Source organism: Meriones unguiculatus, chromosome 15, assembly GCF_030254825.1.
Source record: "Meriones unguiculatus strain TT.TT164.6M chromosome 15, Bangor_MerUng_6.1, whole genome shotgun sequence".
NCBI lineage: Eukaryota > Metazoa > Chordata > Mammalia > Rodentia > Muridae > Meriones > Meriones unguiculatus.
In genome coordinates, this window is record NC_083362.1 from 123,868 (window position 1) to 151,543 (window position 27,676).

Genomic DNA, 27,676 nt, shown 5'->3' on the forward strand with positions numbered 1-27,676 from the left:
CCTCACTTATTCTCTCTCTCTCTGTGTCTCTCTGTCCCCCCCTCCTTCTCTTTCCTCCTCCCTCTCCCTTTCCCTCTCTCCTCTTTCCCTCTGGATCTCTGTTGCTCACTAGCTCTCGCTGTTCTGAGATATAGCTAAGGTAGCCCAGGCTGGCCTCAAGCTCACTATGTAGTTGAGGATAATCCTGAACTTCTGATCTTCCTGCCTCCAGTTCTGAGTGTGAGATTACAGACATTTGCCATCACAGCAAGTGTACATGTACATGTGGCTTTGTGTGTGGTAGGCAAAGCCTTCTACCAACTGAACCATATCCCCAGACATTAGCTATCATTTCTAATTGGCACAGACACTCTGATTGCATTCTCTTTCCAACCAAAGTCTCTGGCCTGGCATTTGGGGCCCTCTCCAGCTGCTGCCCCTTGAACTCGAAGTTTCCTCCTCCAATTCCCGGCACCAGCAGGCAGAGCACATGTGGCCCAGGGCTCAGCCCAGCCCTTTGCGGTTGGCCACCATGCAGCAATGGCTTGGTCTGGCTGTCCGCCCAGTTGTCCCATGAGCCTTGCCTGGCACACAGCCAGGGATCTGAAATGCTCATTGAGGGACAAACATGACACCTTAGAGATGCCCTGCCAGCTGTGCCACTGCTGTGGTCCCCGAGGGCAGCACTGTGAGTGACAGGCATGAGGGTCTGTCTTGCCTTGGTGTCACACTGTATTAGAGAGAGTCCATTACTTTCCTGCTTGCTTGTACTCTTTCTGCTATGACCTCTGGGAGAGCGGAAGGGTCACCTTGTTATCTCTCACATATTGCCTCCTGGATCCAGCTTAACCTAAGGATGCCGCCACAGGGGGCTGGAGAGAAAGAGACAGAGACAGAGAGAGAGAGAGAGAGAGAGAGCTTCCAGCTCTTGAGGAAGACCTGGGTTCAGTTCCTGGCACCCAAACAGGTACCCAACAACCAGCAGTGTCCTCCATATTTTGCTCCAGACCCCTTCTTCTCTTCAGGCAAGACGGAGGCCTGTCATTGGCTCAGCACTGTGGGGCTCCAGCTACCACCAAATGGAGGTGCTGGAAGTTGACTAAGCACTGTGCTCACATTCCTCCTTGCCTGTGCTTAGCAGGGTACTGTCATTTCCTGGCAGCTGCAATGGGCAAAGCCCCTGAGCCACCCGAAGTATTCGAACACCCCTTTTGAGGAAGCAGCTGTGGGTGTCTTGGCTGCCACTTGGGTGTTTTTTAGCTGTTTGGGGTCTGTGATGTGCATCGCTGACTTGAGCCCTGCAAGGGCCGGGGGATGATTTGTCTGAGGGTCTGACTTGGGAAGGAGAGATAAACCTTGGCTCTTTGGGACAAGGGTCTTTCTCAGAGGTGGCTACGTGAGCAAGCTGGAGGATGTCAGCTGTGGCTGTTTTTGGGTGGACATGGGCAGTCCCTCAAGGCCATGTCTGAACCATCTGCATCAGGGCTGGGACACCCGTGTCTCCTATTCCTCAACTCCCTAACAGGCTAAGATGGGGAATTCCTGTCCAGGCACTCAGTCCACCCTGGAAGGCCTTTGTTGACTTGCCCAATGACATCCTTACTGTTCGAACTTCTCACTACTCAACTCCTCACCTTGGCATTCAAGCCATCCACTGCCTGTGAGTGTCTCCTCTTCTCTTCCTGCTCTTCATTTTTGAGACAGGGTCTCATGTAGTTCAGGGTGACCTCAAATTTTCTGTTAATCTGAGAATGGCCTGAACTTCTGATTTTCCTACTCCCACCTCTGAGGTGCTGGAATGTCAGGCACGCACTACCACATCCTGTTTATGGGGTACTGGGGATGGGACCCAGGAAGCCCTACAGGCCGGTCACAGGCACTCTACCAATTAAGAGCCTTGTCTCCAGCTCTGGCTTCATTCTTCAAATTATCTCTTTCTTTTCCAGTTCCACTTAGGTCCTCTCCTCAAGTCCACGCCCCGCCCCAAGCTGCCTCTCCGGGGCTCTGGCTGGGCCAGCCCGTGGCTCTGCAGCAGTTCCACCGCCTTCTCCGTGGTGATGGCGACGGCGAAAGACGACAGTACAGCAGGGTGCAGTCCCTAAAACAGGCTCTTTAATAATGTTTGTCTTCACTGAAGAGCTTGGCTTCCCCTCCCCCACCCAGCATTGGGCTGAGGCTGGTGGGTGTGGCAGGCTGTCCTGGCTGGGCGGACCACTGGCAGGTCCGCTTGATGAGAGTGACCAACCTGATCACAGCCTGGTCAGGCTACTGGAGTATGTGGTGGGCAGGGCCTGAGGCTGTTAGGAATCAATGGGTAGGCCTTCATGGGCTTCATAGACCATGAATAGGTGTGGTTTGCTGCCCTTGGGCAAAGCAGGCACCCAGTGGGTCGACCATGCTGCTGTGGGGGTAACCGACTAGTGGGCACGGCCTGAAGTCACCAAATGTGGTTAGCTGTCAGTGAGCTGCCTGCCATGGATTCGATGGCCCTTACAGAAATAGCTGCTGCTGGGCGTGGCCAGCCACCAGTGGGTGGGGCTTGAAATCATTGGAGGGCCATCATGGGTTTGACCATGGATATAGCCTTGGCCTGCCATAGATGGTTACAGTGGGCCCCTGGGGTCTGAAGTGGCTAGCTGGCCAGCTGTTTTGGGCATGATAGACCATGAGTAGGTGTGTCCAGCCATTCTCAGGTGTTGCTGACCATCATGGGCTAGCCAGACTGTTGGTGGGCAGGACAAATCACAGGTGTTGGCCTGCTGGGATGGGCATGGCACCCGTGGGGAATAGGCAGCTAATAAAAGGAGTACTGGTTCTCCACAGCGCGAGTGCGGCCCAGCGCGGCCTCAGTGGGTTCCTCGGCGGCTCCCGAAGATGCAGCCTCCAGTAGGTGCTCCGCGCTGTTGCTGCGGCTGCGCGCACTTAGTGGCCCCTCGGCCAGGCGTGGGGGTATGGACGTGGCTGAAGATGATGAGCCAGATGACAACGATGCTCCAGCACCATTGGAAGGTGAGGTGGGTGGGCAGGTGGCTGTGGCCAGGCTGGAGAAGTAGTGGCCAGCTGGCTCCGTCCAGCAGGAGGGGACTGGAGCCGCAGAGCTGGGCACTGGTCCTGGGTCTGCAATGAGAGGCCATGTTGGTCAACATCCAGCCCTGGGCACCTGGGCACACTTCATCCTTCAAAGGGGCCAGCGTCAGACAGGTATGGAGAACCCAAGGAGGGATGGTGTGGTCCAGACCTTGGGGTCCAGGCAGAAGTCAGGTGATAGTGTACAAACATACGTGCCTTTCCAGTCTAGGCTAGACACCCCACCAATGCAACCCTCAAAAGCCAGATGCTGAACTCCAACCTTGCAGGGCTTATGGAATCTACCCTGAATGTCCAGGTGAAGGGTTCTGAGACCCGGTCTAACATATCCCATGGCCTGTAAGTCACTGTGCTGCCGAGAATGGCTTTGATCTCCAGAGCGCTGGATCTACAGAAGTGCACCCCCACACCTCGTTTACCGGGATCAAATCCAGGCCTTGAGCATACTAGACAAACCTTCTATGGACTGAGCCATACATGAGGCTCCAAGCGGTGGCATCTTACCGGGAGGTGGCCCTTGGGCACGCACATAGCTTCTTAGGGTGATGTCAGCAGAGCCTCCCGACTCCAAGGGTATGGGGTGGGTGTGGAAGTGTCGAAGCATATCAAACACAGACTGGAACCACAGATGCTGGACATGGCACTGGCCGTGACCGTTCAGAGACAGGCGAAGGTGCTGTGGGCAGAGAGGGGAATGGTCAGTGATGGAGTCCTGTACCAACTACCTGCCTGGCAAGTGCCTTTGGGGTTGCTGGAGGACTATCCATCGCTCCATTGGCTTTATTGGACTGTATCATCCTAGGGTCCTATCTGGGCCAGTATGGGGGATGGGTACAATAGAACAAGGCTGGGAGTGCTGCAGACATCTGCTCCTACACTGGAATCTGTCTGTCGTCCTTCTTGTGCCTGTTCTTTTGAGACACGGTTTCTCTGTGTAACCCTGGTTGTCCTGGAACTCACTCTGTAGACAGGGCGGGCTTGAACTCACAGAGATCTGCCTGCCCCTGCCTCCCGAGGGCTGGGGTTAAAGGTGTGTGCCGTGTGTCAACACTGCCTGGTGAATCAATCTTTCTTTCGGCATCACTGTTTTGTCCTGAAGAGAGGGTCTCATGTAGCTGAGAGGTGTGGAATATTGGCATGTGCCTATTAGCAATGACTGGTTCCTCTCCGGGTCTCTGAGGCAGGGAGCTGTGTGTAAGGAGCTTTAGACCCATGGTCTTTAGTAGGGAGCCACAGGTGTCTGGTGTCAGGCCTACTCTGCACTCTCTGAGACAAGGGCAGCCTGGCTAGAAGAGAGGACAGGTGGGCTCATGCCTGTCTTGCTCCCCTCCCCTCTGTGGGCCCTGGTGGACAGGGTACCATCCTAGCCCCAGGCTTGGGCATGTCACAGTGAGATAAGCCCTTTAGTAGTGCCAGCCAAGATGTCAATTACCAGCCACCAGGAGTGACATTAAGTGCCCTGTTTTCAGAGGAATTGACATGGTGGTATCCCTGGGGAGGCCCAACCTCCACTGCACACACAGCTGGGCCAGGACAGCCAAGAGCACACCGGAGGGCTGCTGAAGGTCTGGTCTGAAGTGAGGGTGCCTGTGACCTGCAGCTGCAGGTCAAGGGCAGGAGCCTGTGAAGCTATGGGGGCTGCTGGGAATGACATTCTGGGAACACCTAAGGCTGAGTCCACTTCCTTTTCGGGAACATGGGGTGAGCTGGGGCAGGGCACTATGGTTCCTGCCATACTGTCATGTCCCAAACTGCCTGACCTTTGTCTTCTTTCTCGTTTTTATTGATTTCTAAGATAACATTTATTTATTTGCTTGTTTATTTTTATGTGTTCATATGTGGGAATGCCACACTCTGTTTTGGAGGTCAGAGGACAACTTGTAAGAGTCAGTTCTCTCCTTCCATCATGTGTGCCTGGGAATCAAACTCAGGTCGTGAAGCTTGGCTTTGAGTGCCTTCACAGGAGACCTTTCTTGCCAGGCCCTTGTTTGTTTGTTTGTTTGTTTGTTTGTTTAGAGGCAGAGTCTCATGTAACACAGGCTGGGTTTGAATTCAACATGAAGCCAAGAATGACCTTGAACTCTACTGGGTGCTGAGATTACAGGTGTGCAGCATCAAATCCTGACTTGGGGATTGTTGTTGTTGGAGATTTCATTACAGATATTTTATATAGGCTGTAGGCATTAGGGTTAGAAGAAAATGATGCCTCAGATGAAAGATACCCAAGTGTAGGTACAGGCTGCTCCTGGGTGTTTGGACTTTGTTTTTGTTTTTTGAGACAGAATTTCTCTTTGTAACTCTGGCTGTCCTGGAACTCACTCTGTAGCCCAAGCTGGTTTCACACTCATGACAATCCTCCTGCCTCAGCTTCTGAAGCCCTGGGACTATAGGCATGTGCACCTGGCTGCAATGGTAACTTCAGAGAGACTTGCTTTTTGAATCTTGGTCACAGCAGGCGATGAGCCTTAGGTCCTGGGCTACCTCAATCCACCTCCACCAGGACAGGCCTTTCTCCCCTTCTACCCCACCACATGCCCGCATGTCCGAGCATGCCCACACTTGCCTTGGCCTTGCCCTGGAAGTTGAAGGTCAGCACACACTCCCCAGGCCGAGTCTCGCTTTGCCGGATCACAAAGAGGCCGTGACTCCGGGGCCCACCAGCCAGGACCAGCTGAGCGGCCTTCACACGGGACAATGTCCCATGGAACCAGGGGTAGTCGGAGAGTTCCAGCTCAGCCTCAGCATTGGCGTCCAGCTCGGCTCCTTCGTCCCCTGGGTGGATCATGATAGCACAAGGCACAAAAGGGCAGAAGGAAGACAATTGAGGGAATGAACTCCTGTCTCTACAACCTAAGTGCCGGGATCACAGGCTTGTGCCAGCAACCCTTCCTTTTGTGCCTCTGTCTGTACAAACAACTTCCTTCCCTCCATTTCTCTCTCTTCTTTTGGCTGTGTCTCACTATGTAGCCCAGGCTAGTCTTGAATTCGTGCAGATCTTGCTTCAGCCTCCTGAGTGTTGATTACAGGTGTCCCACCCTTGCCTCACCCCCAGGTCTATGACTCTACAAAAGCCAGGCACAGTGGGAAAGGCTAGGTGGCCGTGCTGGCTTAGAAAAGCCACAGCCATGCTGTAGACCCAACAGATTGAAATGTCACCCTTCTGAGGCCCCAAAGGGTCCCTGTTGAGGGAGCTGGGGACCCCAGTGGTACCTGTATTATTGCTGTCACTGACACCGCCACCCGAAGACTCCAGGGTTTGAAGGAAAGTCTCCAGGGGCACATGGGCCAGTGACTCTCCCACAGGGTCTCGAACTCGGCTGTGCGGGGCTGTCACCACTGCGCCCACCGCTGTGGCTGTCTCTGGGGGCTGGGACATGTCTGCAGCAGGGGAAATAGAGGGAGAAGCGTGTCTCTGAACTGCCCTCCAGCACAGTCCCCCTGATCCAGCCTGTGCTACTCCACCTACCGTCTGTCAGGAGCTCACAGCTACAGGAGGTCACACGGCTGGTCAGACAGCCTCCCCGAGCACAGGACAGCCCTGTATCTTCCTCACTGTCCCTGTGGAGAAGGCAGAGCACGCCTGGCCACGGGGCCTGGGCAGGGAATCAAGTCCTGTCCACTCCCTCCCCCTCTGTAGCCACCAGCCACAGAAGCTGCCGTGAGCGTAGTGTTCCCTTGGTTGTGGCTTGTTCCTGGGAACCCACGGATACCTTCCAGTGGGGGACAGTGTGGTGATCGGTAGAGCCTGGGCAGCCCCTTGGAGACACTCCCAGCTCTAAAATTCCACAGAAAGAGGTCTGGCTGCTGTGGGAATGTCTCTGGAACCGGTGGGCACCAGAGTAATGGGAGCAATCTGCAAGCACTTTGGGGATGAGGGCTATAAGGCCCTCAGGGCTCAACTGAGCTTTATTAAAATGAATCTGTTAATTAGAAAGCAGCCCCACCCTCATCCTATTAGCTAGAGAAACTTGCCAAGTGCTCAGCCGGGTGACATCCGCTCACCCCGGCCATCTTTCCTGGACAGTGGAGTCGCCCTCTTCCTGTACACAACTGCCCAGAAGTGCCAACTGTGCCTCCATAGCCTCCCAGCCTACCAGCTTCCTCATCAAGATCCAACTCTTTTCTGCAAAAATGATGTGTACCCATGTGTGCCTGAGAGTAGATAGGTGCGTGAGGCTGCAAGAGGCCAGAGTCATCAGATCCCCTGGAGCTGCAGTTACAGGCAATTGTGAATGGCCTGATGTGGGTGCTGGGGATTGAACTCAAATCCCCTGGAAAAGCAGTACTGCTGAGCCATCTCTCCAGCCCCCAAATCCTATTTGTAATGGGTGTGTGTGTGCACACACGCTCACACTCATGTTTGATAGAGCAAATGCCTAGGATGTTTGATTTTTTTTTTTGGCTGAGGATGGCCCTAGGCTCCTGATCCTCTTGCCCTTTTTGAGAAAACCCAATGCTGACTCTACCTTAGTACTTGCCCTTCCTGGTAGCCTGGACTCTGGGAAGGAAGGGGTAAGGCACCCCTCCATTGTCCATCCCCCATCCTCAGGCCTCCAGAGTACTCACCCTGGATCCACACAGCCCTGGATGTCAGCCACCCACGAGTGCTTCTGTAGCGAGTCTATCGTCTCCAAAATGTACTCCGCTCCATTCTCCACCTGGACAAGAGCGGCCCTGGTAACGCCTCCCCCACTTCAGGGTGGAGCCCAGCATTCCAGGGCCTGTGAGCAGGACGGTTTACATAGCTTCACTCACCCCATGTTAGGTCTCATGGGTATGAACAGACGGGAGGAGAGTGGGTTCACCCAAGTCAGGGTGCAGGGCTGCAGCCCATGCAGGGAAGGAGACACAGCTCTGGAGGCCCTGGATGTGGGGCAGGACAACCAGCATGCTCAATCCATGCTCTGGAGTCCCAGACACAGTTCAAGTCAAGTGGGGAGGCCAGCTGGCGTGTCACAGGGCTGAGGGGCTCCCAGCCTTTAGTGACTGGGAATCTACGCTGCAAATCTACGGCTGTGGCCATGTGGCGATCAGTGCTCTCTGTGCCTTGTCTGCTGAATTCCCCACAACCCTAGGAGGGAGGCTTTGCATAATCCTTATTTTATACACAAGAAGCCTGGTGTTCAGAGAGGCAGAGCAACTTGTTCAAAATTCACACAGCAGCCGGCAGCAGTGCTAAGACCGGAAGCTGGGACCACCAGCTGCCCAGTCTCCCTGTTCTCGGTTCCCGGTCTTCTGCACTCTGTCAAAAGGTAGTATGCCTCCCCTTTCCAGTGGGGAAATGGGTTCACAGTGGGGGTGGCAGAGAAGTCCTTCTGCCTCAGAGGTGCCTGAGGATCACCCAGTCCATAGCTGAGAATGCAGATGGACAGGGGCTGTGTCCCCAGCTACTGGTCTTGAGGGGACAACTCAGGACATACTTTGTCCAATGAATAAAAGAGTTTGTGGCTTGTGGAGACACAAGCTCAATAAGAGCTTGCCAAAGAGGGTGGGGTTCTGCCCAGCTTCAAGGCGTTACCAGGGTCTCCAGGAGGGGGCTCAGATCATAGTCTTGTTCCTTCTGGGAAGCCCTGACCACAACCCTAGCAGCCCCCTGAGCCCATCCCGGTGCTATGGGCCTGGAGAAGGAACAGGAGGCTCCCAAACCCACTGGGGTGGCCCCCACTGACCCTCTGTGTCTTTGTGACTTCTATAGGGACCGGCCAATTCCCACACTCCGCTTCCCTGAGCCTAAAGACGTTTGCCTAACATCAGCAAGCTAGCCACCAGTGTGAGGTGGGTGTGTCTGTCTCCAGAGGGAGAGGAGAAGGGAGCTGTAATGGCCTTTACTCTGACTCAAGAAGAAATAGGGAACAGGGCTGTGCTGGTGAAATGTTCTGGTGGGTGAGGGTGCCTGCTGCCCCGGGCTTGACAAGCTGAGTTTGAATCCGGAGGAGGAACCCACTGGTAAAAGGAGAAAGCCCTGTCAGCTGACTCCTGAAAGTTGTCCTCTGACCTTCATAACCATACCATGGCAGCATGTGCAGACACACAATCATGCAAATGAATGTAGCTGCGTGGTGGTGGTGCACACCTTTAGTCCCAGCACTCAGGAGGCAGAGGCAGGCACATCTCTGTGAGTTCAAGGTTAGCCTGGTCTACAGAGAGAGTTCAAGGACAGCCAGGGCCACACAGAGAAACCCTGTCTCAAAAAACTAAAAAAAAATTAGAATAATAAAACAAATGTAATTAGGAAGGAAGGAAGGAAAGAAGGAAGGAGGGAAGGAAGGGGAGGAGACCCAAGTGGCCAATCATGTGGGGATGCATGGTGCATGGTTCTGGGATTGAGACCCAAATTCAAGCCCTACCTAGGTGATGGACACCTGTCGTGGGGTCCTATCATGGGAACGCTCTCCTTATTGCTCCCTTTGAAGGACTGCCTTGCACCCTGCCATGAGCTGGAGCTGTGTAACCCCTAAGGCTGAGGCAACTGCAGACCTTGGGGTGTAGCGGGTCTCACCTTGAGCACAAATGTGTTGTCCTTCTCAGGCATCTCCAGGGGCATGGTGGTTCGCACCTCGATGATGGCCGACAGGGGGATGCTGACCTTGGGTCTGGAAGCCTGGGAGGCCAGAGGGAGAACAGTGAGAGGAACAGCTTGGAGTCCTCAGGAAGCCCTCTCTGCATTTCCCAGCATATGTGGGTCCCAGCAGCCAACACGGCCATGGTTATGCTAGTGTGAATGTGTTCAAGCCCATTTTAGAGCCTGGGAAAGTTGAGGGAGGCCGAAAGAGCCTCCTTGCAAGGTCACAGTAAGCTAGAGCCTACGGAGTCCTCAATGAATCCCAGCTCTGTGAACAGTGGGTGCTACCTGGCATCCCTTCCTTTATTCTCTTCCTTTCCTTTTGGTATTGGGGATTTTGCCCAGGGCATCATGCAGTGGGCAAGCTCTCTACCACAGCGCCCTTCACTAGGGGACCCTAAGCAAGTGCTCTACCACTGAGCCACACCCAGCCCCTCACTGGGGGAGTCTAGGCAGGTATCTACCACTGAGCCACAACCCAGCCCCTCACTGGGGGATTCTAGGCAGGGGCTCTACCACTGAACCATGCCCCAAGCCCTTGGTTTTTGGAAATAGGATCTCAATCTGTGGAACAGGCTGACCCAGAACCCACTATGTAGCTCAGGCTGGCATGGGCTTGGAGCAGTCCTTCCTGAGTTTCCTGAGTTCTGCAGTCCTACAAGTGAACTTCCTCACTTAGCATTTTAAAACTTTTTTTTTTTTCCTTTTTGAGACAGGTTTCACTATGTAGTTCTGACTGCCCTGGAATTCACTATGTAGATCATAGCACAGAGACCTACATAGTGAGTTCAGGAAAGCTTGGGTTTTGTGAGCTACTATATCAAATGAAGCAAGCTGGGAGGGGTGAGCTGGGTTTGATGGTTTAGGTGCATGGTAGAGTCCCTGCCTAGAATTCCCCAGTGAGGGTCTGGGTTGTAGCTCAGTGGTAGAGCCCCTGCCTAGAATCCCCCAGTGAGGAGCTGGGTGTGGCTCAGTGGTCACCTGCATAGAATCCCCCAGTGAGGGGCTGGGGGGTATATGGCTCCCAGAATAAGGTGGCTTCCTGTTTTGGGTGAGACGTTCTGGAGCACAGCTCCCACCTCAGAATGGGGCTCTGTAGCTGGGTGTGGTCTCATCTCTAGGCATGGATAGAAGGGGAACTAGCATTCCAATGCTGCCATCACAGGGTTAAATCAGGGGAGTCAGCAGGGCCTCGTAGGAGGGTTCTGTGAAGCCTCCTTTGTGCTCTGCCCCACAGCTCCTGCCTTTGCCCCCTGAACCTCCCTGAACTGGCCCAAGGCTTGACATTCCTGGCAGGGCTTGGGCTCTGGGACAGGGACTTTCTGAGGAGGAAATGGAAGGGCCTCAGCTAGATGGGAATTCTTGGCCTCCCTGGACACTTTCCAGCAGGTCCCAGGCTGGGCTTAGAGCAGTGACTGATGGGCTTAGCTGATCCCATCTTCACACCAGCCTGTGGCTGAGGTTGGCCATCATGGGGGCAGGGAGAGGGGACAGGTTTTCAATGATGCCTTCAGCTGGGTTCCCACTGGCTCAAGGTGCTGTGTTCCTTCATTTAGCCTGGTGTCTGAGGCCATCTGTCCTGATGTAGTTGTAGTTGTCCTCCACCCCTAGTGTGGGGTACAATCCAGGGCTTCAAGCTTGCTAGGCAGAGGCTCTACCACTGAGCCACATTCCAGCCCCTCACTGGGGGATTCTAGGCAGGGGCTCTACCACTGAGCCACACCCCAGCCCCTCACTGGGGGGTTCTAGGCAGGGGCTCTACCACTGAGCCACACCCCAGCTCCTCACTGGGGGGTTCTAGGCAGGTGACCACTGAGCCACACCCCAGCCCCTCACTGGGGGGTTCTAGGCAGGTGCTCTACCACTGAGCCACACCCAGCCCCTCACTGGGGAATTCTAGGCAGGTGACCACTGAGCCACACCCTCAGCTTTACCTGCCTCTCACCATCTCTACCTCAATTGTCTTCGCTCCCTTAGCTCCGGCCACCTGCTGACTACTTCTGCAGTCCAAGCTCCTGTTCCTCAGGGACCCAGGAGCTCCCCTGTGAAGGTTTACATTCAGCCTGATTGCTTTCCTGGTGGCTCTCCCAAGGACAGAGGGTTAGTTTCATTGCTGTATGGGTGCTATAAGAGGACTCAGGTCCATTTGGTGCTACCTGCATAGGTGAGGGTGCAGAGTGATGGAAGGCATGAGAATTAGAAGTTCAAGGTCTTCTTTGGCTCCATCAAGGCCAGTCCAGGCTACATGAGAGCTGGTCTCAACAGACAAATACCAAAAGGGCATGGCTCAGTGTGTAAAGGGGTTTGCCACCAAGCCTGCATTTGATTCCCTAGACCCACATGGTGGAAGGCATGAACTGGCTCCTACAGTTGTCTGCTGACCTCCACATGTGTATCCCCCCACCCCCTGTGAAATAAACACATGTTAAAAATATTTTGTTGAGCTGGTGGACCCTTTAAGAGGTGGGGCCAAGTGGAAGCTGGTTGGCCATGGAGGTGCTATGTTGGGAGGTTATGTAGTTCTCAAGGGAACCTGGTTAGTTAGGAAATCAGAATGAATGGTTATAAAGTAAGGTCATTCTATATTTGGCCTCTTCTGCACATGGCTATTTCCTCCTCTTCTGTCTGCCCTACTGTGAGAAGCCAAGACCTTCACAGAGGCAGAAAACAGGGAGCTGCCTAACCTTGGACTTGTAGTTTCTAAAACCCAGCTAAACTGATTCTCAATCTCTCTCTCTCCTTTTTGAGATATGGTATCATGTAGTCCAAGCTGGCTTTGAAGTTGTTAAATCACCAAGCATGATATGGAATTCCTGATCCTCCCTAATTCTGGGATTATAGGCATGCAACCATGCCCAATTTCTCCTCCTCCTTCTCTTCTTAAAAACACACTATCTAGCCTCTAGTATTTTATTATAGCAACAGAAGATAGACTAGTATGCTCTAGAATGAGCCACACTTCTATGGATCACTCCCGAGTTCTTTTATGCTCTGATTTTCTGAGAGTTTGAATCAAGATCATGGGCTAGCAACCTGTTTGTCTTAGAGTTGAGAAAGGAAGGCTCAGTGGTCCCTCAGGAATGCTCCCTTCTGCTGGCAGTGAAGCTGCAGGGCTCTGCAGGGATCATTGGAGAGAGCACCAGCTGCTGTGTCCTCTCCCCCAGGACAGGCACAGCTATTTAGAGAGCAGCAGCTGGGACTGCCAATCAAGGCCAGAGGCAGCAAAACCTTGGGTCTCTGCCCCTGACCTTTGGGTGACCCTGGGCAAGCCACCCCTCACTAGACTTTGATTTCTGTCTGTAGAATTGGTTTAGTGGCATTTTTTTCCTCAGGGGCTTGAAATTGGGTGTGAGTAAAAACTTCCTGGGAGTCTGGGGTATTGGGGTTAGGGTGAGACCTCTGCATCACCATGCTCTGGCAGTAGCCCCCAGCCTCTAGCTTTGGGAGCTCTCACTCCTGCATCTTGAGAGGAGGCCAGGAGGGCAAGCCCTCAGTACACTTACTCAAGGTGTCTAGGAGGGCATCAGAGAGGCTGCACCCTGGGTTGGGCAGGTCTTGGGGTGTTACCAGCTGCCATGCTGGAACTCAAGGGACTCTACCCCTTAATTCTGGTGACCGTGTGAATGGTGACGTATAATTAGCCCATTTCTGCTGCTCACTGTGCGACTTCAGGCAGGCCATAACCCCCTGAATATATACTCTGTTTTCTTCTTTTCAGACCCAACTAACTTCAAATTTGCTTTGGAGAGGAGGATAACCTCGAACTTCTGATTCTCCTGTTTAAACTGTACTTCCACTCAGGTATTATGTGGTGCTAACCCTAACCCTCAAACCCACTGAGCTACATCCCCAGCACCTCACTTTTCTTCTCTCTCTCTCTCCTCCCTCCCTCTTCTATCTCTTTCTTTCTTTCTTTCTTTCTTTCTTTCTTTCTTTCTTTCTTTCTTTCTTTCTTTCTTTCTTTCTTTCTTTCTTTCTCTCTTTCTCTCTTTCTCTCTTTCTCTCTTTCTCTCTTTCTCTCTTTCTCTCTTTCTCTCTTTCTCTCTTTCTTTCTTTCTTTCTTTCTTTCTTTCTTTCTTTCTTTCTTTCTTTCTTTCTTTCTTTCTTTCTTTCGCCCTGGCTGTCCTGGACTCACTCTGTAGATCAGACTGGTCTTGAACTCACAGAGATACGCCTGCCTCTGCTTCCCCAGTTCTAGGTTTAAAGGCAAGCACCATCTCCCGGGCGTACTTCTCAATCAAGATAGATTGGCTCCTCTGGAGCAGACCCGAAGCTTCCCAGCCGCCCACCACTGGGGTGTTTTGACGTCAATGAGCGCAGGGGCCCAGTGGCATGCAAGATGCTGGTAGCTGGCAAAAACCTTCCTTTCTGCCTGATGGAAAGGAAGGGGCCGCCCGGTGAGGCTCAGCTGGAGCCTGGCAGGGCAGCAGATGTCTGATTGCTGTGGAGCAGGACACAGGCCTCTAGGGGAGATGTTCCTTGTTGCTCCCTGACTTCATATAGGAAGCTCCCTCTGTACAAAACACTGTGTCAATCAGGTCAGGCCACACAATCCCCAGACCAGTCTCAGGCGCCCACCTGTCCCCGCCTGCGGCTCTTTTAGGCCGTGAAGGTGAGTGACTCTCCATGACTGATGGGGAGAGAGATGCACCATGCACCAAGATACGCACCTTGGGCGGCACGAAGAACTCCAGGCGGAACCGCTCCCCGGCCACAGCCCTCCGAAGCAGCAGGCGGCACTTCTGCCACTGCGCGGCGCCTCCAGGGCCTGAGGCTGAGTCGTCTGCCACCATGAAACGCAGCGCGCCCTCACGCTGGATGTCCACCAACTCCACCTTGGCCGCCAGGGCCCTCGCTAGCCGCAGGCGTCGCATCCACTTGTCCCGAGGCTCCGACGCGGGCTCAGTGGCCTTAAGAGTGACCCCAGCGTCTGGCTCTGGGGACGCTCGCCGGTGCCACAGGTCGCGCACTCCGTCCACCACGCACAGGCTCATGTTACGAAGAGAGAAGCCCTTGCGGACACGAGCCTTGGTGGCCGCGTGGGCAGACACGTCCTCGGAGCTGCGGGAGTGGCCGTAGGCGGCAGCTTTGAGCGCCGAGGTCACGGAGGTCACGGCAGGCTCGGGCTCCATGGTGTCCGCTGCTGTCCCCAGCACGCGACGCACCTCCTCGCTGAAGACGGCCAAGAAATTGGCTGCGAAGTGGCGGGAGAATGAGGTCCCGGCGTCCGGTGTGTCGTAGGTCGGGTTGTCCCGAAGGAAGCGGCAGAATTTGTGAGCGAAGTCCACAGCAGCCACCTGAGCGTGCAGCTCACAGAACTGCCGCCAGTCGGGGACTGGGGCGGGGGCGGGGGCCGAGCCGGGGGCGGCACCATTCATGGTTTTGGTCCCATGGCAGCCTCGGGCTGAGAGGAGAAAAGTAGCTGTTTCTTTTTTGTTTTGTTTCCTTTCTTCCTTTATTTGAGACAGAGTCTCACAGCCCAGACTAGCCTCGTTTAGTTCAGGCTGCCCCTATGTGGCAGAGGATGACCTTGAATTTCTGATCCTCCTGTCTCCACATCTTTTGCGCTGGGATGCCAGGCATGTGCCACCACCCGCGGTTAAAACAGGACTTTGAATCCTCTGGTCAGTTTGTGTGTCCACAGCGCTCCCTTGGGGATACCCCGCCCCGCAGGCGCTGAGTGTAAGAAGCTTACACTCAGTTTCAGGGTCTTTAACTCAGGTCGTCCTGACCCTGGGACTTTGGGGTCATCTTCCCAAACAGCCCAAAGACGACTGTTTTTATTATTGGTGTTGAAGGCCCCACCCCTTAGGAATATTTTTTTTTCATGGTAGCCTGCATGTCGTTCCTTCCAGAGCTCCCATCCCCACTGGACCAATCTAAAAATCCCAGCTGTCCCTTCATTCCAGCTTCTTCCACTTTGTTGCTAGGCAACTCCATCTTTTACCACTTAGGATGGGTAAACGGCAGAGAGCATGTCAGGTAGTCATCTGGGGGACTTGCTTCCTGTCCCCTGTCATGGCCAACATCCCTGGAAACACAAACCCAGCCGGTTCTGCCTCCTTCCTGCATATTACTGGATGGTTTTACCTCTGACTCACACCCCAGCCCCTCACTGGAGATTTCTAGGCAGGTGACCCAGCCCTTCCATCCATTTACCTTTGATAAGTTTGACCTTGTTAGTGAAGAAACAAACAAACAAAAAAAAGCAAGGAAATTAAGTAGGGAGACACAGGGCTCCCTGACACTCTGCTGGAGAGGTCAGGTTGTTGTGGGTGCTGTGGGGAAGCACTGTCTTTCTAAGGCACTGTAGAGGCTCATGTGCTCACCTGTCTTCATGGGATTCCTGGTCCTGCTCCTGCCCCGCAACCCTTGGGAACCCCACCTCAGGTCTCCCTTTGTAATCAGGTCCTCTAATTAAACTCTAGGTAAAAAATAGCTATTCAACTTCTCGACAGCATCCTTGGGGCCTCAGGTGGAGGGCACAAGGGACTCCCCTCCTGTTCCTCAGGCCACAGCAGCAGTCATTAAGGACAGGATCCACCGGGGCAGAAGTGCCAGAGACAGGCTTCATGAAAAGGAATGACTGTAGTGGGTCATATCAGGCCTTTAGAAATCAGAGGATAGTGTGCAAAGTCCACGAAGCTGGAGAGAGATGGGTGCTGGGGCCCTCAAGAGCGTCACTCGGGCCTGACCCTTACTCTATCTTGCTCCCTTACTCCTACTTACCCTTTCATAGTGAAACCTCCTTGATTTCATCTGCCCAGGCTGGCACAAGCATGTCCCTCTCTGGAGTTTCCCTTGATCAAGCTACCCCTTGCACCAGTTCTGTGTGTGCATTTAAGCCTATCTCCCCAGCTGGCATCAGGCATTCCTTGGGGGCAGAAGGCAGGCCTGACACTTGCTGTTTCCCTGGAGATAAAACCGGCTGCACCCGCCAGGTTCTACCACCACTACCGCCGCTGCCGCCACCACCATGGCCTCTAAGAATGTTGGCGCTAAACCCATGAGGGCCTGCCCCAAGTCCATGCACTCCCCCAGCAAGCCATCTCCTGCTCTCCATGTCTGGTGTGGGTGAGCGTGAGTGGAAGACTGTAGGCATCTGTGGAGGTGGCCAGGAGGTCAGCCCCAGCACTGGGTTTTCAGGGGCCTGTCTTTGCCCCTCTCTGCTGGCCATGAAAGCCCCTGAAGGGAGGAGGAATAGAGTCCCAGGGCCTATGTACGGTCCCACCTAAGCCAGTGGAAACTGGATTCGGCCAAGATTCTAGCAGGTGTATTGTGGCCTAAGCAGGAGACTGGCTAAGACTCTCCTGCCCTCTCAACCCCACTGGGAGGCCAGCAGCTTATGGGTCCAGGTGTTAGTACAGCTGTCTGGTGTCCCATACTATGCAGAATAGTGGAAGCAGGGCATGGTGGCACATGCCTATAATCCTAGCACTGGGAGACTGAGGCAGGAGGATTGGAAGTTTTAAGTTACTCTGAGCTACATAAAAAATTCCAGACCACTTGGGCTATATAGCAAGATTTATCTCCAAATGAAAAAATTGTCATCAAGGGAGACCAAAAAGCACCCTACACTTACAGACAAGGAGCCCAGAACACACTTGGCAGAGATGGGGGGTGGGGGGAGCACTGCAGACCAATGGACCCATACAAGGAGGCACTATTCCCAACAGATGGGGAGGACATGAAGTCCTTGACCTTGGCTGACCTTCCCAAATTCTGAGCATCAGTTGGGGAAAGAAAGGCTCACCCCTCCCTGGAAGGATAGACAGCTTAGGAAGTAAGCCCCTAAGTCAGGGCACGGCCTGGCTGTATACACCTCTGGCCAGAGGTGTGCCCCACTCACTGTGGTGATCAGCCAGGATGTGACAGGTGACTGTGGCTCAGACAGTGGGAGGCAGGGTGGACAATGTCATCCTGTCCCTACCATGGCCTGGCTTAGAAGGCTTAGAAATTGAAGACCCTGGACTTGGTCTCTTTTTCTCCTGTTTCTGCTTGGATTGCTTTCTTCCTTGGCCTTCAGATGTATAGAGACTTCTTTTTGTATTTTTTACATTTATGTGTGTGTGTGTGTGTGTGTGTGTGTACATGCACATGTTTGGGAGTCAGGGTACAATTTGTGAGAGCTGGTTCTCTCCTTCCACTATGTAGGCTCCAGGGCCTGAACACAGGTTGTCAAGTTTGGTGCAAGCATCTTCACTGGCTGCGTCATCTTACTGGCCCCATTTCTTCTGTTTGTATGGTGTTTTTTTGTTTGTTTGTTTTTGGTTTGGTTTTTTTGAGACAGGGTTTCTCTGTGTAGCCCTGGCTGTCCTGGACTGGCTTTGTGGACCAGGCTGGCCTTGAACTCACAGAGATCCACCTGTTTCTGCCTCCTAAATGCTGGGATTACAGGTGTGCGCCACTGTGCCCGTTTGTGCATGTATATGTTTACACACACATGGTACATGGAAGACAGAGGATGTCCATCCCCTCTGTTACTCTCCTTGTTTCACTGAGGCAGGGTTCTCCCACTGGACCCAGAGCTAGGCTGGTAGCCAGCAAGACCCATTCATCCTTAAGTCTTCACAGCCGACGCACTGGGGTCACAGTGTGCACCCAACTGCTGGGGATTAGAGCCCTGGCCTTTCCTGAAGTTTCTGTACTAGACAGGAGTCCACGTGTCCTGTGGCCCTTGACTCTCTGGTGTCTGTGGGTATGTCCCAGCTCTCCTCCCGCAGCCGCAGGTGATAGAAGAAGCCTAGTGACTCAGCCCGGAGAGCAGTGCCCTCTCTCCTGGTCCAGCACCCTACCCCTGGAGTCTCAGTCTCTCTATCAATACAACAGCAGGCTGGAGCAGGGGCTGATTATGATACGTAAGTATGGTTCCTGGGCATTGAAGACTGAGGACCAGCGGCCTCCCTAGTAGGACCAGGACCGGTAGGGAGTGCCTCTCAGCTTCCCAAGCATCCCAAGCAAGGCCTTTGGGCAGAAATAAAGTCAAAGCCTTCTGGACCAGCAGGTGAGAGTGGTAGGTCCCCAGGCCCTGTGTAAGCCCACCACCCTCCACACTGCACAGTCCTTTGTAAGGACTGTCTGGGCTTAGCTCCCTTAAATGGCGCCTCAGCCTGGAAAAAATGCTGCTTTTATTGTTTTTCAAATAGTCTCTTATGTAGCTGAGGCTGGCCTCAAACTCTCTGTATTGCCAAGAATGACCTTGATCTCTTCAACTTCGAGGCTTCTCCCTTCCGGGATTACCGATGTGTGACATCACATCCAGTTTACTGGCTGCGGGGGAGGGATCCCAAATCTCCATGCCTGCCAGGTAGGCAGCCCACCGGCTCAGCTCTTCCCAGAGTTCACGTTTTTGGCTTTGTTGTTCTTAAGTGGGATGGGGCTTTACGGGGTGGGAGAGGGTAGGGCAGGGGTAGCTTGACCAAGATTCCTCTGCTCATGGCCTTACAAAGCCACCGCCTTGACTACTTGACTAACGTCAGGCCAGACACCCAGACCTAGTCACCGCGCAGACAGGGGCAGCAGAGGGGGTGGAAGGCTTTCCGGTAGTAAAAATAGCGCTGACAATCGGAAAGGCGCGCGGTGGGGGAGGGGGAGGGCTGTCTTCAACCCCCGCCAGCAGTGAGCAGTTCCGGACCCCAAGGCTTGGTGGTTCCTTAAAATATTGATGAGGCTGCCTCGCCGCTGCACGCTAATGGGCCGAGCTCTAATCGATCCAGCACTCGGTGGGCGGGGAGATGCGGCGGCCCCGCCCCCTGCCCAGGAGGCTCAGGTTTCTGGGAAACCCTCGCTGTGCGACAGCAGCCTCCTTTTGGTACCCTTCTTGCTCAGTTGACAGCTACCCCAAGAAGGGGAAGGTGGGGAGTGTGAGGTCCCTCAGGGTATAATCAGGGTACCCACGTGTGACGTGTGATATGGTGGCCAGAGGGTGCAGGCAGCATCAGGCAAGGCTCCCCTTAGCTTGTGTGGGACCAAGGGCCTGAGTAAGAGATGGGCAGAACGAAGAGTCGTCTGTTTTAGACTAGACAGTGTCCTCCTTTAACGAGGCATTCATTATATGGAGACTGAGGCTCCCCCACCAAAAAACGAAAAACAAAAACCAAGACCAGTTGGCAGTGTCTCCTGTGAGACTTCCCTGGAAGCCCCTGCATGTCTGCTCTGGTTCTCCCTTCTTGTTCACGGCCTGGCCGGTGCCGCTCAACCTGCCATGGAAAGCAGAGGCTCATTCCAGCCTCGGGGCTCCAGCTGCATCTCGTTACCTCTCTCTCCATTCAGCCCACCTACAACCCTCCAGCCCAGAGTGGTGCCCACTGGCAGTGTTAGGTACCTGGCCACCTTACCCCTCACCTGGCAAGTGAGGCAAGTTCATGGCAGGCCCTGAAGCAGAGCCTCATGCTGGATGTGGCTGGAGTTTCCCACCCTTCCCCACCCCAAGATGCTGGCCTTGGGTCGAAGGCAGCATAACTTCTGAGTCTACAAATGATGCTGGCCTACAGAGCGTTTGTCTGGCACACATGAGGCCCTGGCTTCCATCCCCAGAACTGCATGTACAGGCATGGTGGTACACATCTGTAATCCCAGAGCTCAGAAGGTGGGCACAGAAGAACCAGAAGTCTAAGGCCAGCTTGAGTATACAACAAGGTGGAGGCACCCTGAGCTTCTTGAAACCCTGCCTCAGAACAACAAATAAGGAATGGCTGAGGATGTAGATTCAATTGGTAGAGTCCTTGCCCAGCATGCGAGAAGCCTTGGGGTCCGTCCTCAGCACTCCATAAACCTGGCAGAGGTGGCGTGTCTGTAATCCCAGCACTTGAGAGCAGAGGCAGAAACATCAGGCATTCACCTCAAGGCTGTACTGGGCTTGAACACTCCCTTGCCTCAAAGGAATAAAAAAAGTATTGGCTCTGTCGCTTTACAAGTGGGTGGTGGGGGTCTTTAGGTAGTCTTGGCTTTTCTCTGAGCTCCACAATTCCTGCCAAGCACCCAGAGACCAAGGAGTGCGTCTGTTAGAACAGTCCAGAGCTCTCTCATGCTCCTCAGAACTAAGCCCAAACACTTTCCTCCATCCAGGATGAGGTGGTGAAGGGCCAGATGGACTAGGTCTGAATCCGAACTTCTCTGCCTCCTAGCCATGCAACTCATATACCTCATGGGGCCTCAGTGTCCCCATCTATGGAGGGTCAGAGAACACTAATGTCACAGTTGTAGCCATGTGTGGTGGGACAAGCCTGTAATCCCAGCACGTGGAAGGCAGAGGTAGGAGGGTCATGAGTTCAAGGCCATTCATCCTCAGCAACTTAACAAGGTGGAAGCCGCCCAGGTTTATGTGAGACTGCCTCAAAAGTAAACCACCAGGCCTGTGAGATGGCTCAGTGGGTAAAGTCACTGCTGCCATGCCTGACAACCCAAGTTTGGGACCCAGATGGTAGAAGAAAACTGACTTTTGCAAGTTGTTCTCTGACTGACACACCTGTAAGTTGGTGAGTGTGTGTGTACACACATGGAAAATAAACAATGTAACTTAAAATTGTAAAACCAAGAATTAAACAGTAGCTAGTTTTGAGATTAAAGGTGCCCCACTTCTACTTCCTGAATGCTTTTTGTAAGTCCCCTCTCTTGCTGAGCACTCTGGCACCTAGCTACAGCCACCTCTCCCCCGGTGTCCCTGTTTCCTACCTTCCTGCTCCCCACTCAAGTCCCTACAAATCCAGGGCCCACACTGTGGCCCAGGTGAGTTTTAGAAAGCCAGATGTGACTGGGCCAGCTTTCTCCTATAGCATCTTCCCTGTAACAAAGTCCCCTAACTGAAGGAATAGGGTTCTGGTGAGAGAGAGGCCCAGACTCTCTCTCACTGAATTTGCACAAGGCCATGCCCCCTTAAGGCATTAGACATGGTGTGTGGGGACCCAGGGTACAGAATGAGCCAAGTTCCAGGCCTGTCTTTTCCTGTAGCTCGCATTCCCAGCGGAAGTCCTTCAAGGGCACCGAAGGGGGACCCAGTACCTACTTTTTGGGAAAGGAGAGCAGGGGGACCCACCGCTGGGGCCTGAAGGAAGTAGGGGTCAGAAGAGCAAGGTGGGTACTGGGGAGGGGGATGTCTCAAAAGGCTGGTTTATTTTTCCTCGGGAGCACGCAGTGCTGGACAGCTCCCCACACTCTGCTGGGCAGGCTCCCGCCCTGCTCTCACCCTACCCTTGCCTTTAGGGGTGTGGGTGCGGCTGAGCAGAGGCGCCCAGAGCTGGCTTGGGCTTAAGTAGTCTCTCCCTCTCCCACTGTTGTGTGCTGCACTTGGGTTCTGAACCAGCATCCCTGAACCTACAACGCGCTGCCCTCTGCCTGCCATTCAGTTTACGTGTGCACACAAGCATTCCTAGAGGTTGGCATCAGGTGACTTCCTCAATAACTCTGTGCCCTATTTTTTGAATTAGGGTCCTGGAGAGTTCCCTGGTTGGATGGCCAGCAAGTTCCCAGGGATCTTCCTATCTCCCCTTCTCTAGATCTGGGGTCACAGTCATGCGTCAGTGTATGGGATCAGGGAATGGATGTGACTCATACATGTGGCAAACACTTCAACAACTGGGCTGTCTCCCCAGCTGCTCTGTTTTGTGTGTATTTCTTGACACACTGTGTGAGTGATTCCTGAGGCCTGCCTCCTGTGACCCCTCAGTTCTGGGTGCCGAAGATGCTGATTAAGGCTTTGAGCTGATCTTCTCTGACTCTAGGCACCCAGCCTGGCATCACTGCACCCACTCCACTCCTCTGTCCCAGTAGCTGGCAAGCCTGCAGCCCACCCAGAACTAAAGAGCCACTTCTTCTCATGGGGTGCCTCTGCTCTGGCCCTATTATAACACCTGTGGTTTGTGACTGTCTCCTCCATTGGATTGTGACCTCAGATGACTTGCCCCCTGTCCTCAGAGGGTTTACAAGCATCTACATGGTACATCCCCAAGCTTCTTCACCCAGAGGAAGAAAACAACATACTCCCACACGGCCATGCCCCGTTCACTGTGCCCAAAAAGGTGTGGGCTTGAATTCATGTGGAGGGCACACTAGCTGTCCCTGGGGACAGAGCACAGCCATAAAAAGACTCCACAGGGTGAGAATGAAAGAGACTTCAGAACAGGAACTAAGGCAGTCAAAGACAGGTGGCGAGGCAGGCTGGGAGACTGACTCCCACGGGGACTGCAGCCTGGAGGCGCACAGCACGCGAGAAACCTCCCTCACACTTTAGCAGGGGCCACACCAGAAACAAGAATCAGCTTTGGGCATAGTAGTACATGCTCCAGCACTTAGGAGTCAAAAGCATCAGGAGCTCAGCCTTGGTAAAACAGTGAGATCAGGGCCATTCTGGGTGGAGGAAAAAATACAAGGACTCCAGGTGGAGGCAGCACACGCCTGTGATCTCAGCACCCGGGAGGCAGGAGCAGGCGGATCTCTGTGAGTTCTAGGCCAGTCTGGCCTACAGAGTGAGTTCCAGGACAGCCAGGGCTATACAGAGAAACCCTGTCTTGAAGCAAAACAAACAAACAAACAAAAAAACAAAATAAAGCAAAACAACCGAGGGCTATCACAATGACTCGGTAGGGAAAGGTCTTGCCGCCAGGACCCAAACGGTGGAAGGGGAGAACTAACTTCCAAAGCTGTCTTCTGATGTCCACATGTGGGCCACAGCAGGGCATCCCCGTCCCCCCAAACAAATAAATGTAATAAAAAATTAAAAACAAAACAAAACAAAAATCAGAGCTTAAGTTCTTGCCAGAGAGAGGTGGCTTGTGGGCTGAGTGGCTTTGGGCAAATCATTTCACTTTCCCTAAATTTGTTTTGTGATACTGCTCAGAGCCTGGCACGAGTCAGCTGAGATCAAGGGCTTAGCCTTGGGAGCCATAGGCCCCACTGGCTGTCTGTCCTTGCCTTCAGTGCTGTGTGTGTGTGTTCTAAGTCCTCCTTAGGGACTCGTAGTAAGTAGGTAAGAGGGACTAGGCAGCTTTGGAAAGTGTTTCTTCACAACTGGGGGAAGACGAGTGTATGTATTAACTCTGTTCCCTAGCATCCGTGCTCCTCACTGCCAACATTCACACCTTCCGCAGTGAGTGTGGAGGCTCCTTACAGAGACCAAGAAGGAAAGGGGTAGAAAAAAGCAGGAGGTGGGAAACTCTGCCTCTGAGATCCTGCCCCCATTAAACAACTCTGCCCCAGGCTGGGAAAGGGCTCAGCAGGAAAAAAGGTGCTTGCTACCTGATCTTATAACTGACATAAAGGTGGAAAGAGAGACTCAAGTCAATGGGGCTGTTCTCTGATCTTTGCATGTGCACTGAGGCACATGTGCCCACACACATCACACACAAACAACAATAATAAATATAATTAAGAATCAATTTAGTACAGACAGATCTGAGTTCAAGGCCAACCTGGTCTACATAGAGAGTTGTAGGGCAGCCAGGGCTACACAGTGGGACTGTCTCAAGCAACAACAACCAACCACTCACCACCAACCAACCACCAACCAACCAACCAACCACCAACCAACCAACCAACCACCAACAACCAACAACCAACCACCAACAACCAACCAACCACCAACCACCAACAACCAACCAACCAACGAACAACCACCAACCACCAACAACCAACCACCCACCAACAACCAACCACCAACCAACCAACCACCAACCACCAACCAACCAACAACCACCAACCACCAACCAACCAACCAACAACCACCAACCAACCAACAACCACCAACCACCACCAACCAACCAACAACCAACAACCACCAACAACCACCAACAACCAACCAACCAACAACCACCAACAACCAACTACCACCAACCAACAACAACTAACCAACAACCAACCAACCAACAACCACCAACCAACCACCACCAACCAACCACCAACCACCAACAACCAACCAACCAACCAACAACCAACCACCCACCAACAACCAACCACCAACCAACCACCAACCAACCAACCAACCAACCAACAACAACCAACAACCAACCACCAACAACCAACCACCAACCAACCAACCAACCAACCACCAACCAACCAACCAACCACCAACAACCAACAACCAACCACCAACAACCAACCACCAACCAACCAACCAACCAACCACCAACCAACCAACCAACCACCAACAACCAACAACCAAACACCAACCAACCACCAACAACCAACCAACAACCAACCAACCAACAACCACCAACAACCAACTACCACCAACCAACAACAACCAACCAACAACCAACAACCACCACCAACCAACCAACAACCAACAACCACCACCAACCACCAACAACCAACCACCAACCAACCAACAACCAACTACCACCAACCAACAACAACCAACCAACAACCAACTACCACCAACAACCAACCAACCAACCAACCAACAACCACCAACCACCACCAACCAACCAACAACCAACAACCACCACCAACCACCACCAACCAACTACCACCAACCAACAACAACCAACCAACCAACAACCACCAACCAACCACCACCAACCACCACCAACCAACCACCAACCAACCAACCACCAACCAACCAACCACCAACCACCAACCAACCAACAACCAACCAACCACCAACCAACAACCACCAACCACCAACCAACAACAACCAACCAACAACCAACCACCAACAACCACCAACCACCAACAACCACCAACCACCAACAACCAACCACCAACAACCACCAACCAACCAACCAACAACCAACAACCACCAACAACCAACCAACAACCAACCAACAACCACCAACCACCAACAACCAACCAACAACCAACCACCAACAACCAACCAACCACCAACAACCAACCAACAACCAACCAACCAACCACCAACAACCAACCAACCAACCAACCAACAACCACCAACCACCAACAACCAACCACCCAAAAACCAACAACCAACCACCAACAACCAACCAACAACCACCAACCACCAACAAAAACCATGAGGCCTCACATTAGTCTAATGGGATTTTGTAAGATTTTTTTTTTTAAAACATCTTGGAAGCCAAAAGAGCTATCTTGAAGAGGAGACAGTGAGGGGCTTCAGATCCCACTCCCTAATAGCCTAAGTAGGAGGCTATTGTGTCTCTCTCCCTGAGAGACACAATTGCCGCAGGCTCCCCGGCAGAAACACCACTTTATTTGGCTTGCAAGGTAATTCAGCTCAGGGGTTAAAGAGCAGGTTGACCAGATGGCTCAGTGGGTAACAACACTTGCTGCCAAGACTGATGATCTGAGTTTGGTCCCTGGAACCCATAAAGAAAGAACTGACTCTTGAAAGTTGTCCTCTGACACACACTCACACTCACAAATAAACAAGCACATTTTAAAAATTCACAAAGGGGAGAGATGAAGTTCAGCACCGGTCTGACAGCCCCACCCCCGGCATCACCTCGGGCGAACTAGACTCTGGCTTCTTCAGGTTCACAGCCTCTCTGGTGGGTACCCTGTGACCCTCCAGTCACTGCAGACGTCTGACCCCGAAGACCGCTCTGAGGGGACTACGCGAGGGTGGAGGGGCAGGGAAGCCCTGGCGGGTCTGTGCCTCTGCCTGGCTTCGCCCGCAGCCCTGGCGCGGTTCCTACTCCCGCAGCGCGAAGCTTCATCAATGGTCTAGGCCGAAGGGGCTGAATGGAGGGCACTAACCCGCCCCTTCTTAAAGGCGCGGGCCTGTCACCGGCGATCTTCCTCTCAAACCCGGGGCTGCTATGGAGCTCCCGAGTGGGCGGGTCACGAACGGCGGCCGCGGGAAAAGGGGCCAGGGCTGGAAGGAGGGTGTCCCCACGGCTAACTGTGGCCCGGCTGCAGTCTCTCCAGACCCCAGCGTGTAGCCATCACCCTCATTCTGGGTTGCCCCCCCCCCCGCCCGCCTCAGATCCCTTCCTCTACGACTAGCCCCTCCAACCAGCCTGGGTCGGTGAGGGAAAGGGGGCCCAGCTGCTGCAGAGCTGGCTTCTTCCCTGCCCCAGCTTCCCGCTTCTGCCCGCCTCGCCCGCGGGTCGGGGATCCGATCCCAGCGGGGCTCATCCCCTCGGTCGCGCGTCCTCCTCCCTCCCACCGGTGCACACAAAGACGACACGCTCGGACCCGTACGCGTGCGGCTGCGCTTCCCCGGGTGGCGGTGAGCACACACACACAGACACGCGCGCCCTCGGGGACAGCTGGGCACCCGGGTGGGTAGAGGACTTGGGGACAGGGGGGCTGAGAAGAAGCAGGCCGTACCTACAGAGCCGCGCGGGCCGGGGCGCCGGAGGAGCGCTGCCCGGACCGCGGCCGGGATCCCGGGACCCGGCGGCGCATGCTCCGCCCTCGGTGGCGGCGGCGGCTCCCGCTCCCGCGGCCTGCAGCCTGCGAGGCTCGTGCTCTCTTGGCGGTCCCGGCGCGGCCCCCTCGAGTCTCTCTTTTCGGTCTCCGCGCGCTCCGAGCCCAGACTCGCGCGCCGGGCGCCGCGGCTGCTCCCTCCGCGCCCCGGGCCCTCCTCCCCGCCCGGGCGGCGCGCGCCTCCGGCTCCGCCCACCGACGGGCCCGCCCACCCCGGCCCCGCCCCGGCCGCGCCCCCCGCCCCAGCGGCGAGAGCGTCTAGCCACGCCCCCGAGCCCCCCACCCCCTCCGCCGGGCGCTCTCGGGGGCCCTAGTGGCGCCGGCCGACCGCTGTGCCTTCCGCCGGACAGTGGCTGAGCCGAGGGACCTGACCCGGGTGCCCAGGTCTCGCGGCCCGTCCTTCGGAATTCCCCTCGCGTGGCGCGTCTCCGGGAGCCTGGGGTGGTGGCCCCCCAGGGCGGGATTGGAGGGTGCTTGACGTGGAAGGCCGCCCGGGCGTGGACACCCTGGAAAATGTCTCTGGGTGATGAGCAGACGCGGGCGGGCGCTTTAGGCCGACCCTTCGCCGCGAGGACAATGGGAGCCTCGAGGAGGTCCAGAAGTCGCAACTGAGGAAGCGTCTGTCTGCTTCTCAAGCTTCCAGAGGCCGAGAGCCACGCCCCCTCCTCCCTGCTGCCCTCCGGGTGCGGAAAATCGCCTCGCGCC

The 27,676-nt window shown here is 54.3% G+C and overlaps 1 protein-coding gene across 2 annotated transcripts; it reads right to left on the reverse strand.

Annotated features, from left to right (window-relative positions):
* Positions 1-2,053: 2,053 nt before the first annotated feature.
* On the reverse strand, positions 2,054-27,135 carry Sh2b2 (SH2B adaptor protein 2). Of its 2 annotated transcripts, none has more exons than XM_021651495.2 (9): positions 26,873-27,135; positions 14,299-15,032; positions 9,566-9,667; positions 7,633-7,724; positions 6,533-6,624; positions 6,277-6,444; positions 5,630-5,838; positions 3,571-3,742; positions 2,054-3,096 (listed from the first exon to the last, which is right to left on the reverse strand). In XM_021651495.2, exons 2-9 carry the CDS (start codon positions 15,004-15,006, stop codon positions 2,774-2,776), a joined length of 1,866 nt encoding a protein of 621 aa, XP_021507170.1. In that variant the 5' UTR covers positions 15,007-15,032; positions 26,873-27,135; the 3' UTR covers positions 2,054-2,773. The 2 variants fall into 2 exon arrangements, with proteins under 2 accessions (XP_021507170.1, XP_060223878.1); XM_060367895.1 differs by having other exon boundaries at positions 14,299-15,659.
* Between the last annotated feature and the right edge of the window lie 541 nt (positions 27,136-27,676).

What these genes read in the sequence shown, in the direction of transcription:
- Sh2b2 (XM_021651495.2), bottom strand. Translation starts at nt 15,006, where the DNA reads ATGAATGGTGCCGCCCCCGGCTCGGCCCCCGCCCCCGCCCCAGTCCCC. An exon ending in CTGTGAGCTCCTGACAGACG is followed by an intron (nt 6,445 to 6,532) that starts GTAGGTGGAGTA and finishes CCCCTGCTGCAG; the next exon opens with ACATGTCCCAGCCCCCAGAG. An exon ending in TGCCCAAGGGCCACCTCCCG is followed by an intron (nt 3,097 to 3,570) that starts GTAAGATGCCAC and finishes CTCTCATTGCAG; the next exon opens with ACCCAGGACCAGTGCCCAGC.